This window comes from Patiria miniata, unplaced genomic scaffold (assembly GCF_015706575.1).
Source record: "Patiria miniata isolate m_02_andy unplaced genomic scaffold, ASM1570657v1 HiC_scaffold_8, whole genome shotgun sequence".
In the NCBI taxonomy this organism is placed as follows: domain Eukaryota; kingdom Metazoa; phylum Echinodermata; class Asteroidea; order Valvatida; family Asterinidae; genus Patiria; species Patiria miniata.
Window position 1 is genome coordinate 5081517 of NW_024037075.1, and position 14043 is coordinate 5095559.

The 14043-nt window shown below is 33.8% G+C and overlaps 1 protein-coding gene across 1 annotated transcript in view; it reads left to right on the forward strand.

Annotated features, from left to right (window-relative positions):
- Positions 1-4368, forward strand: part of LOC119719682 (partitioning defective 3 homolog) — a 70460-nt gene extending 66092 nt beyond the window's left edge. Inside the window, exon 23 of the mRNA XM_038189177.1 lies at positions 279-4368. Within this exon, the coding sequence (XP_038045105.1) occupies positions 279-639 (361 nt within the window). The 3' untranslated portion in view covers positions 640-4368. The remainder of the gene's footprint in view (positions 1-278) is intronic.
- Positions 4369-14043: the final 9675 nt, after the last annotated feature.

A 14043-nucleotide genomic window follows, 5' to 3' on the forward strand; every position in this document is an offset into this window, starting at 1 on the left:
TAAAAAATCTATTACAATCTATTGTCAATTCAATTCACAAGCTATTGAAATGTACTGTAGAAAGGCATCCCTTTATCATTTGTCATGACTGAAACTGTGATTTGACTTGTGATTGACCTGCTATTTGACTTGACTACTTCTTTGCCATAAGCTGTCAAAAGATGGCGCTGTTTATTTAAAGCATGTGCCACATAGTCCATATTCCCCTTATTGGAGTGCTTCCTCCATTTGAATTTCTTGCATACATAAGTTGATGTACACTTTTTACCTCTCTGTAGACCAGCACGCAGGCGACCTCCCAGCGACCCCAACCAGACCTACAACCGGGGCACCAGGGAAAGCGGCTACCAGTCGGACCACGACCGTCACCGCCAGGACAATCACTACGACAGCAACCACCATCCCCCTCCCTCCTCGTCCAATCACAAGGGGTACGCCAACGGCCCCACATCCAATCACTACCCGGAGCATGAACGCCGGCCCCGCATGACGTCATCGCAGAGTATCGACCACGTCCGGGATCGTGACTACCGGGAGGATTACGGTTCGCTGAAGCACAAGAGTCGGTCGGAACGCCGCATGCACTACTCCGAATCGGGTCTGGACCACGACGCGGGCTACGACGCAGCTCGCGTCTGATCACGGAGCTAATTCTAAACTCCGGTACAAAAACGGGACCAAAAAAATGTGGTGTTATTATATGCATTCATTGTTGCCATGGATGCTATTCTGTAAAGTACGGGAGAAATATTCACCACGATTTGTTAAACGGAGTTATGACTGTTTCCTGATGTGTCTTTCTGTTTTACCGTTTGGAAGAATGCGTAAGAAATGTTTGTTTAAAAAAAATATCATCATTAGGGTGAAATCAGAAAAAGGCATATTTAAGCATTTGAATTCAGTTGAAAAAAAAATCTTTACAAAAAAAGATTTTGGGTTAAAGTTGATTATCATGTCATTCCTGTTTCTGCCACGAAGCACCAAACCAAAAATGTAACTCAAACATGTTTTGTACTGCCAATGAAAAAAATTGAAATTAACCACAGTACTAAAAAAATATTCAGTACTTGCTCCCGTTATTGTTCCAAGAATTAACAGCTTGGAAAGGCGTTGACAAGGTTTCTTGTTCCATTTCCAAAGCCAAATTATGATAAAATCAAATATTTTTAGCCAGCAAAATTATTGCTTGTGGATTCATAGCAAAAAACATCTTTTGTACAGCTCAAATTGTTTGTTCCATGAATACTGTATAGTCCTGTAGATAACAAATGATTTTGTGTAATTTGTAAGTTGGTCTCGTCCAACCATAAACATCTTGTACTGATGTATATTCCACTACGTGCCTTGAAATGTTTGCCAAAATTTCGGTCCATCAGACAGCCTTTGAAAACATCGAAAAACATGCGAAATGAGTCTGACAATGGGCCACTTCAAGCCTCAGATTTATTTTGGTGGTTCTCTTGTTTTAATTTTCTTTTTGGCTCTTTATCTTGAAACTTATCTGCCGTTGATATTCATAAAAAAAACAGCAAATGAATCCTGCGGATATGCAGTGAAGCAGGAATATCTAATAGAAATGAAACTTCAAAATGAAATTGAAGGTACGTGAACAAGTATTACATTCTTTCATCTGTCTTGATTAAAATTTGACACAAGTTTCGTTTTGGGGGTTTTAGGTCATTAAAAAAGAAAGACATATTTGGCATTTCAATCACACAATTTTCTTCACTCTTACCTCAGTTTAAGGATTTGGTTGTAAATTGTTTGTACAGAACTTTGCTTTGCTTTTTTTTTTACACTTTATATGTATTTATTTAAATATATTAGACAAATATTCATTTACAAAAGTTGAGTTCTGGTTAGAACCGCAGTTTTATTTCTCGGAATGAAAAGCATGACATGTTTTTCAACATGGTTAGAAAAAAAACCAAATTCCACTATTTGCACAAACCTGAATAAGATCACATACAATGTATATTATTTTGTTCACACACAAAAAGTTGGCGCCACTATGAATTTTTTCCATCAACCAATGAAAATGAAGGATGTGATTGTGCCGTTACGTGATTGGCCAGTTGATGCAGCGCAATGCATTGTGGGTGCGTCTGACATTCAGATACAGCACTTTTCTTGCTTAATTTCACTACTAATGTTTCTGTACAAGGGATTTTGTTAACAGAACTTCACTGCATGATTATGTTTAGTTAAATTGTAAAAAAAACCTGTAAAATATTATTTGTAAACAACAAAAATCTTTCACGTTATGTACTGTATTCAGTGTACTTTAGTTATTTGACGGGAACGTGTTTTTCTGGATTAGATTGGACACAGTGTTAAACTTAACTGTTGAATAATACATAGACTTTGATCAAATGTATTAAATATTCATGATTTAATGCACCTCATTTGCATAATTAGGATAACATTTTGCCAGCCAACTATGTTTATGTTGCGAGTTGCCTTGAATTGTCTGCCTGCTTATGTCAATTATCGTTCAGATCATGGACAGTATTTTTCAAAAACCCGTGTCTTGTTTAAGAACATGACACTTTTGTTTTTGTTTAGATCAACAATTAATTTTCACAGAGAATTTTGCATAAAAAAAAGTTATAGGAACTTTCCAGTTACAAAACGAACATGCAACAAATCTGTCACATTCCACGCATAACAAGTGCTCACAAATCTGCTATGCCTTTTTGTTTGGATGTTGAAGCCTTTAAATGAACGGAAAAAAATTATATAAATATAAAAAAAAATGAAAACTAACTTCATAGATTTGAATGATAAATACGTATTCACTTTGTGCTTCCGTACACAGATTTTTGTAATGATGTGATTTCACAAAAAACAAAACAATTAATGTAATGTACTGGAATTTTTTTTAAACGATGCATTGTATTATATATATAAATATGTATACGATTAACATGAATTAACAGGTGTTTTTTAAACAAAAATGTTGGCACAAAGCTGTGTCTAGCTAGCTTGCTGTGTGCAAGTGCTTGGGGAGGAAGATTGAATTTGGAGAGTTGTTGAAGCAAGGCCTGTTACGTTCCAGTGTTACGATTCAAAGATTTCTACGGTACATTCTTCTGATGTTTGACACTTTTTTCATTACATCATGTACTCTGTTGATATTTTTTATGTTCCAAATGAAATTGAATGCTGGTTTCCATGTGAAGTTAGGGGGAAATCATACAAAGTTTTGAAAACTTGTTGGCAGACAACGCCCCATCGGGTAATATAATTTGCATAAGTGTGACCTGATAGTTACATTTATACATGTAGATTGTTTGTGCTGCATCTGTCTTTCGGGTGTGTGCTTTTGTCCAGCAGGGGTACGCATGACTGAGTACACCTCTTGTGCATCCGTTGTTTATAACAAAACGCACCACAAAAATGGACGCTAAATGAAATCGATCTATTCAGAACAAGCTTTCCAACCCTTTTAAAACAGTTAAAAAACACCCGCTTTTATTTGTAGAGTTTGAATGGCAGTTGCACCATTGTTCAGGATGAATGTAGTAAAGTACGGTACAACACAAGTCCATTACAGTATTAATACAAGTCGTCCAGCCCCTATCCGGGTCGTTGGTTATAAAAAGTTATACACGCGCGCGCCCCACTGATTTACTAGCGCCCATTGGATAAAACGCTCGAGTTGCGTTAACTTCCGGTTCCTTACTAATGCAGATCCATGGCTACGCTACAAAAATGCACTGTGTGAAAGTCGAGTCTCTAGCTATTCAAATGATCTGTGACAGTCACCGTCCATCAAGCCCCACCCCCATGATATTTTGACCAATCACAACCGTGAGAAATGTCCAGCTTGCGCGTACTGAAGTCCAACACGCATGCACGTGCGTACGGCGCGCATCCAGAGAGGGGCACGTCACTGATCTGCATATGGGCCATAGAGCTGTATAATATGGGCACGTATGTGGTCACGTATGCAGTGGGCGGGGCCTTATATATCCTTGATACGTGATTGGCCTGTTCGGTGGACTACTACAAGTCTGATTTGGAAACTGCTGGAGATAGGGTTGGATAGCTTGGTTGATAGGGGGCGCAGTGCGGGTTTTCATAGGTCGGAGGTTAAAAACCGAGTTCAGCTTATTTTTGCTTTGATGCAACTGATGACAGTTAAGTTACATTTGTGTTATCGTTTATTATTTTACGAAACAGTTTACCTGTCAACTCGTCTTTTTGGGGTTAAAATCACATTATATTATTCCTATGTACTATATACTGTAATATTGCAACTTTTGTTCGTTTCATTTTTAGAATGCAGAAATAGTTTCCATATTATGTACCTTTTTATACTCGCATTAACCATTAAAATATGCATTTTTTGATGGAGTGCATAAATATATTGTACTGTGGTATTCTTTGTATAAGGTGAGAGTTCTTTAGATAATTTTTACAGGATTATTCTTGAAATTACTAGGGGTTTCCCTTACATTTTTATCAAAATTTTGCCAAAAATTTACTTTTCTCCAAACAATGCAACAATGCCTTAGGAAGTCAGAGGAGCACTAATCAATACTCAAACACCCCATATTTTGAAGATTTGGGCAAAAACTATCGATTATGTGAGAAATTAATTAACATTTTTGACTGATATTACCCCATATTTTCGTCCAAATTTTCTTGCATATCTTTCTACAAATGCAATTGGAATGTGTTCTAGGGTCCCTTATGTATCTTTCTAGCAAGTTTCAAAGAATTCCATTTTTGGGTCAAAATTGAAAAAAATGCAAGGGGTAAGCCTTACATATTTATCAAAATTTGGCCAAAAATGGACTTTTCTCCAAACAATACAGAAATGCATTAGAAAGTCAGAGGTGCACTAATCAATACTCAAACACCCCATATTTTGAAGATTTGGGCAAAAACTATCGATTATGTGAGAAATTAATTAACATTTTTGACTGATATTACCCCATATTTTCGTCCAAATTTTCTTGCATATCTTTCTACAAATGCAATTGGAATGTGTTCTAGGGTCCCTTATGTATCTTTTTAGGAAGTTTCAAGGAGTTCCAATTTGGGGTCACAATTGAAAAAAAATGCAAGGGGTTACATTTTTATCAAAATTTTGCCAAAAATTGACTTTTCTCCAAACAATGCAGAAATGCATTAGGAAGTCAGAGGAGCACTTATCAATACTCAAACACCTATTATTTTGAGGATTTGGGCAAAAACCATCGATTTTGTGAGAAATTAATTGACATTTTTGTCAAATTTTCTTTGGAAAAGCATATCTTTCTACAAATGCAATTGGAATGTGTTCTAAGGTCCCTTATGTATCTTTCTAGCAAGTTTCAAAGAATTCCTTTTTTGGGTCAAAATTGAAAAAAAATGCAAGGGGTAAGCCTTACATATTTATCAAAATTTGGCCAAAAATGGACTTTTCTCCAAACAATACAGAAATGCATTAGAAAGTCAGAGGAGCACTAATCAATACTCAAACACCTATTATTTTGAGGATTTGGGCAAAAACCATCGATTTTGTGAGAACTAAATTAATATTTTGGACTGATTTTACCGCAAATTTTCGTCCAAATTTTCTTTGGAAAAGCATATCTTTCTACAAATGGAATTGGAATGTGTTCAAGGGTCTCTTATGTATCTTTCTAGCAAGTTTCAAAGAATTGCAATTTTTGGTCAAAATTGAAAAAAATGCAAGGGGTTAGCCTTACATTTTCATCAAAATTTGGCTAAAAATTGACTTTTCTCCAAACAATGCAGAAATGCCTGAGGAAGTCGGAGGAGCATTAATCAATACTCAAACACGCAGTATTTTAATGATTTGGGTAAAAATCATCAATTTTGTGAGAAATAAATTAATATTTTGGACTGATTTTACCCCATATTTTCGTCCAAATTTTCTTTGGCAAAGCATATCTTTCTACAAATGGAATTGGAATGTGATCTATGGTCCCTTGGGCATCTTTCCAGCAAGTTTCAAGGAATTCCATTTTTGGGTCAAAATTGAAAAAAATGCAAGGGATTAGCCTTACATTTTTATCAAAATTTGGCCAAAAATTGACTTTTCTCCAAACAATGCAGAAATGTATTAGGAAGTCAGAGGAGCACTAATCAATACTCCAACACCTAATTTTTTTTTTAAAAATTTGGCCAAAAACCATCGATTTTGTGAGAAATTAATTGACATTTTTGACTTTTTTTACCCCATATTTTCGTCCAGATTTTCTTTGGAAAAGCATATCTTTCTACAAATGCAATTGGAATGTATTCTAGGGTCCCTGAGATATTCTTTAGCAAGTTTCAAAGAATTCCATTTTGAGGTGCATTAAAATTTTACCAAAATTTGATAAAAAAGTAAGGCTAACCCCTTGCATTTTTTTCAATTTTGGCCAAAATATTAAATTGCTTGAAAATTGCTAGGAAGATGCCTGATGGCCCTTACAACACATTCCCAAAATTTCTCAGGCCATATGTGGTGTTGAAGGGAAATTTGGCGTCCACAAAATTGGAAAAATTAATTGTTTTTTTAATTTTTCTGACAAAAATCCTTTATATTTGCCCAAATTTTCAAAATTTTCACTTAAGAATGATGAAAATATTCTAATCATTTCTCCTAACGTGTTTCTAGGTCGTTTCCAGAAAAGTCAATTTTTGACCAAAATTTGATAAAAAAGTAAGGCTAACCCCTTGCATTTTTTTCAATTTTGGCCAAAATATGAAATTGCTTGAAAATTGCTAGGAAGATGCCTGATGGCCCTTACAACACATTCCCAAAATTTCTCAGGCCATATGTGGTGTTGAAGGGAAATTTGGCGTCCACAAAATTGGAAAAATTAATTGTTTTTTTAATTTTTCTGACAAAAATCCTTTATATTTGCCCAAATTTTCATAATTTTCACTTTAGAATGATGAAAATCTGCTAATCATGCCTCCTAAAGTGTTTCTAAGTCGTTTCCAGAAAAGTCAATTTTTGACCAAAATTTGATAAAAAAGTAAGGCTAACCCCTTGCATTTTTTTTTCAATTTTGGCCAAAATATGAAATTGCTTGAAAATTGCTAGGAAGATGCCTGATGGCCCTTAGAACGCATTCCCAAAATTTCTCAGGCCATATGTGGTGTTCAAGGGAAATATGGCGTCCACAAAATTGGAAAAATTAATTGTTTTTTAAATTTTTCTGACAAAAATCCTTAATATTTGCCCACATTTTCAAAATTATCACTTTAGAATGATGAAAATATGCTAATCATGCCTCCTAAAGTGTTTCTAGATCGTTTCCAGAAAAGTCAATTTTTGACCAAAATTTGATAAAAAAGTAAGGCTAACCCCTTACATTTTTTTCAATTTTGGCCAAAATATGAAATTGCTTGAAAATTGCTAGGAAGATGCCTGATGGCCCTTAGAACGCATTACCAAAATTTCTCAGGCCATATGTGGTGTTCAAGGGAAATATGGCGTCCACAAAATTCGAAAAATTAATTTTTTTTTTTTAATTTTTCTGACAAAAATCCTTCATATTTGCCCAAATTTTCAAAATTGTCACTTTAGAATGATGAAATATGCTAATCATGCCTCCTAAAGTGTTTCTAGGTCGTTTCCAGAAAAGTCAATTTTTGACCAAAATTTGATAAAAAAGTAAGGCTAACCCCTTGCATTTTTTTCAATTTTGGCCAAAATATGAAATTGCTTGAAAATTGCTAGGAAGATGCCTGATGGCCCTTACAACACATTCCCAAAATTTCTCAGGCCATATGTGGTGTTGAAGGGAAATATGGCGTCCACAAGATTGGAAAAATTAATTGTTTTTTTAATTTTTCTGACAAAAATCCTTTATATTTGCCCAAATTTTCAAAATTTTCAATTAAGAATGATGAAAATATGCTAATCATTTCTCCTAACGTGTTTCTAGGTCGTTTCCAGAAAAGTCAATTTATGACCAAAATTTGATAAAAAAGTAAGGCTTACCCCTTGCATTTTTTTTCAATTTTGGCCAAAATATGAAATTGCTTTAAAATTGCTAGGAAGATGCCTGATGGCCCTTAGAACGCATTCCCAAAATTTCTCAGGCCATATGTGGTGTTCAAGGGAAATATGGCGTCCACAAAATTGGAAAAATTAATTGTTTTTTTAATTTTTCTGACAAAAATCCTTCATATTTGCCCAAATTTTCAAAATTATCACTTTAGAATGATGAAAATATGCTAATCATGCCTCCTAAAGTGTTTCTAGATCGTTTCCAGAAAAGTCAATTTTTGACCAAAATTTGATAAAAAAGTAAGGCTAACCCCTTACATTTTTTTTCAATTTTGGCCAAAATATGAAATTGCTTGAAAATTGCTAGGAAGATGCCTGATGGCCCTTACAACACATTCCCAAAATTTCTCAGGCCATATGTGGTGTTCAAGGGAAATATGGCGTCCACAGAATTGGAAAAATTAATTGTTTTTTTAATTTTTCTGACAAAAATCCTTTATATTTGCCCAAATTTGCCCTTAAGTGTTTCTAGGTCGTTTCCAGAAAAGTCAATTTTTGACCAAAATTTGATAAAAAAGTAATGCTAACCCCTTAAATTTTTTTCAATTTTGGCCAAAATATGAAATTGCTTTAAAATTGCTAGGAAGATGCCTGATGGCCCTTAGAACGCATTTCCCAAAATTTCTCAGGCCATATGTGGTGTTCAAGGGAAATATGGCGTCCCCAAAATTGGAAAAATTAATTGTTTTTTTAATTTTTCTGACAAAAATCCTTCATATTTGCCCAAATTTTCAAAATTTTCACTTAAGAATGATGAAAATATTCCTATCATTTCTCCTAACGTGTTTCTAGGTCGTTTCCAGAAAAGTCAATTTTTGACCAAAATTTGATAAAAAAGTAAGGCTAACCCCTTGCATTTTTTTCAATTTTGGCCAAAATATGAAATTGCTTGAAAATTGCTAGGAAGATGCCTGATGGCCCTTACAACACATTCCCACAATTTCTCAGGCCATATGTGGTGTTCAAGGGAAATATGGCGTCCAGAAAATTGGAAAAATTAATTGTTTTTTTAATTTTTCTGACAAAAATCCTTTATATTTGCCCAAATTTTCAAAATTATCACTTTAGAATGATGAAAATATGCTAATCATGCCTCCTAAAGTGTTTCTAGGTCGTTTCCAGAAAAGTCAATTTTTGACCAAAATTTGATAAAAAAGTAAGGCTAACCCCTTACATTTTTTTCAATTTTGGCCAAAATATGAAATTGCTTGAAAATTGCTAGGAAGATGCCTGATGGCCCTTAGAACGCATTCCCAAAATTTCTCAGGCCATATGTGGTGTTCAAGGGAAATATGGCGTCCACAAAATTGGAAAAATTAATTGTTTTTTTTAATTTTTCTGACAAAAATCCTTCATATTTGCCCAAATTTTCAAAATTGTCACTTTAGAATGATGAAATTATGCTAATCATGCCTCCTAAAGTGTTTGTAGGTCGTTTCCAGAAAATTCAATTTTTGACCAAAATTTGATAAAAAAGTAAGGCTAACCCCTTGCATTTTTTTTCAATTTTGGCCAAAATATGAAATTGCTTGAAAATTGCTAGGAAGATGCCTGATGGCCCTTAGAACGCATTCCCAAAATTTCTCAGGCCATATGTGGTGTTCAAGGGAAATATGGCGTCCACAAAATTGGAAAAATTAATTGTTTTTTTTTAATTTTTCTGACAAAAATCCTTTATATTTGCCCAAATTTTCAAAATGTTCACTTAAGAATGATGAAAATATTCTAATCATTTCTCCTAACGTGTTTCTAGGTCGTTTCCAGAAATGTCAATTTTTGACCAAAATTTGATAAAAAAGTAAGGCTAACCCCTTGCATTTTTTTCAATTTTGGCCAAAATATGAAATTGCTTGAAAATTGCTAGGAAGATGCCTGATGGCCCTTACAACACATTCCCAAAATTTCTCAGGCCATATGTGGTGTTCAAGGGAAATATGGCGTCCACAAAATTGGAAAAATTAATTGTTTTTTTTAATTTTTCTGACAAAAATCCTTTATATTTGCCCAAATTTTCAAAATTTTAACTTAAGAATGATGAAAATATTCTTATCATTTCTCCTAACGTGTTTCTAGGTCGTTTCCAGAAAAGTCAATTTTTGACCAAAATTTGATAAAAAAGTAAGGCTAACCCCTTACATTTTTTTCCATTTTGGCCAAAATATGAAATGCTTGAAAATTGCTAGGAAGATGCCTGATGGCCGTTAGAACGTATACCAACATTTCTCAGGCCAAATGTGGTGTTCAAGGGAAATATGGCGTCCACAAAATTCGAAAAATTATTTTTTTTTAATAATTTTTCTGACAAAAATCCTTCATATTTGCCCACATTTTCAAAATTATCACTTTAGAATGATGAAAATATGCTAATCATGCTTCCTAAAGTGTTTCTAGGTCGTTTCCAGAAAAGTCAATTTTTGACCAAAATTTGATAAAAAAGTAAGGCTAACCCCTTGCATTTTTTTTCAATTTTGGCCAAAATATGAAATTGCTTTAAAATTGCTAGGAAGATGCCTGATGGCCCTTAGAACGCATTCCCACAATTTCTCAGGCCATATGTGGTGTTCAAGGGAAATATGGCGTCCACAAAATTGGAAAAATTAATTGTTTTTTTAATTTTTCTGACAAAAATCCTTTATATTTGCCCAAATTTTCAAAATTATCACTTAAGAATGATGAAAATATTCTAATCATGCCTCCTAACGTGTTTCTAGGTCGTTACCAGAAAAGTCAATTTTCGACCAAAATTTGATAAAAAAGTAAGGCTAACCCCTTACATTTTTTTCCATTTTGGCCAAAATATGAAATTACTTGAAAATTGCTAGGAAGATGCCTGATGGCCCTTACAACACATTTTTGCCAAAATTTTGTCAAGAATGGACTTTTCTCCAAACAAAACAGAAATGACTTAGTAAGTCAGAGGAGCACTAATCAATACTCAAACACCTAATATTTTGAAAATTTGGGCAAAAACCATCGATTTTGTGAGAAATTAATTAACATTTTTCACTAATTATACCCCATATTTTCGTCCAAATTTTTTTTGGAAAAGGATATCTTTCTACAAATGCAATTGGAATGTGTTCTAGGGTCCCTTATGTATCTTTCTAGCAAGTTTCAAAGAATTCCATTTTTTGGTCAAAATTGAAAAAAAATGCAAGGCAAATGCATTTGCCTTACATTTTTATCAAAATTTGGCCAAAAATTGACTTTTCTCCAAACAATGCAGAAATGCCTTAGGAAGTCCGGGAAGCACTAATCAATACTCCAACACCTAATATTTTGAAGATTTGGGCAAAAAACCATCGATTTGGGAGAAATTAATTAACATTTTTGACTAATTATACCCCATATTTTCGTCCAAATTTTCTTTGGAAAAGGATATCGTTCTACAAATGGAATTGGAATGTAATCTGGGGTCCCTTAGGCATCTTTCTAGCAAGTTTCAAGGAATTCCATTTTTTGGTCAAAATTGAAAAAAATGCAAGGGGTTACATTTTTATCAAAATTTGGCCAAAAATTGACTTCTCTGCAAACGATGCAGAAATGACTTTTGAGGCAAGGAGAGTATCATGGAATATTGAGACTGCCATTTTTTTCGAAGATTTTGGCACAAATAATTGATTTATTGAAGGAAAAAAAAATCAGATTTTTCACTTATTTTGACCCAAATTTTCGATGCATTGTTCCTGTCTAACGGCACATCTGTCCAGAAATCGAGTTAGAATGTCTTCTAGGGTTTTTAGACATCTTTCCTAGAAGTTTGGCGCAATATATTTTTGGCTAAAATTGAAACAAATACAAGGGTTAGCCTTACATTTTTTTAAATTAAATTTGGCCAAAAATTGACTTCTTTCTACATGTATACAACTCAGAAATGCTATTCGATGCATGGTAAGCATGATTGAGTATTGCAACAACCATTATTTTGAAGATTCTGTAAAAAATGATTGATTTAAAAAAAATAACAAATAAATACATGGATATGTATTTTCCAAAAAAGAAACCGAGGCTAAATAGAAATTCAGAACAAGATTTTCATTTTAATAGTCATGAACATAATAATACAATATAAAAATGCATGCTGTTTTATTCAAATTGACTTTGCATTTAATAGGACATTCTTTAAACTGGTAGTTTTTGTCACGGTGTTGTTTTTCCTGAAATAACTTTCAAGGTTTGTTCTGTTTGGGTTGGTATATTAGGTGAACTATTAAAAAAAAAGAACCAACTTTTGAAAATCTATTTTTCCAAGAAAAAAAAGCAGATATTTATGTTGCACATGGAAAGACTCATAAATATTTAACAAATCACGAAATCAGCCACAAGTTTTCTGAACTCGTTTGTGGCAGCTATACAGGGTGACTTAGTTTTTGTGAAGTTCTGCATGTAGCACTTTCAAAATCTAGGATATAAAAGCCCAATTCATAAGCTTTCTTTTAGTACAAGATTCATTCGCATCACTTATGTACTTTTCAAGTTACCGAATTTGAAACACAACCAAGGTCTTTTTAAGGTTCTGTCCACGGATCACAAAAAAGTTCAGTGTTCTTTCAGTTAAACCAAAACAAATCACATAGAGATGTGTGTGAATTGTTTTCCTTTTGATGAAAGAACACATGCCTTTTTTGTGATCCGTGGACATAACTTTAAAACGGTGGTTGTGTTCAAAACTCCATAACTTGAAAAGCACATGCATGATTTGAATGATTCTTGAACTAAAAGAAAGCTTATGAATTGGGCTTTTGTATCCTAGATTTTGAAAGTGCTACATGCAGAACTTCACTAAAACAATGGTCCCGACATCTGGGTCTGTCTTTTTGGACTCACCCTGTAGTTCAAATTAACTGCCATATTCGTCCAATAAAACTTGTCATGTCCCACATGTACAAGCATACATATACATGTACATGTGCACAGATTTATGCGTGGTGGAGGGTGTTTGTTATGGAACTACAATGCTATGTGGGTTAATCTTTATTGAGTACGTTGTTACATAAATTTACGATTAAAAAAAAGTGTGTACCTTTTTGACTAACATCAACTCTGTGTTCTACAACTGTAAATAACTTGCTACATCAAGGTAATATACAAATATTTTAATTTGTAAACTGTTACAAGAATGTAATTGATACTTAGATGAAGCAGCATAGAGAATAAACTAACACATTTTGGAATTACACAAAAATTAAGCAAATCGACTGATCTGTAAATACGTGCATTGTAACGAGGGTACATAACACTATTCTTAGTCTTTTCTGTAAGCCTCTAATAATTAAATCGAAGTTTCAAATTGGACTGAAGTTGGGATGCCAGTGAAGACAAGCATATCAAAGCAGAGAAAATCGCTAAGAAAGGAATAAACTTAAGTTTTTAAATACAAATGAACGAGCACACTTCAAATATTGAATATGTACATTTGTATACCCTGTATGTGTATGTACAATGAACATGCAGGAATATATTTTGCACAAAAACAAAAAAATAACAAAAAAGAAATATTGACAAATCCAGTGACTGATTTCCAAAATTCACCTTCCACAAAGTAAGCATACCTGATAAGGACAAAAAATAAAAAATACATGTAAAAGTAAATAAATCCCCCCCCCCCAAAAAAAATCCATTGGAAATCTTGAACTTGACCAATACCACGGACTTTGTATATTTTTAGTTTTAAAGACAACATATAAATTAGTTAAAAAAATAACAAACGTATCTGTAGTTCCAATAAACTGGAGATGTGTTTGATTATAAACATAATTAGTTTTCTACGTGGCCTGAAGTCCTCATCAGCCTATTCATGGACCCTGTTGTTACATACTTACATGTAAGGTATTGCTGGTTGAGTACAACAGAACTAGATCCATCAGAAACCATGTTGGCCATCATGTTGAAAAATTATGTTCTTCAACAGACCTTTGCTCAAAAATACCCTTTGCCTTTAATATGGGTCGTACTAATAAGCGTCAACACAGCGTCAACACAGCGTCAACACATTCTAGAAGCGTCAACACACCGTCAAC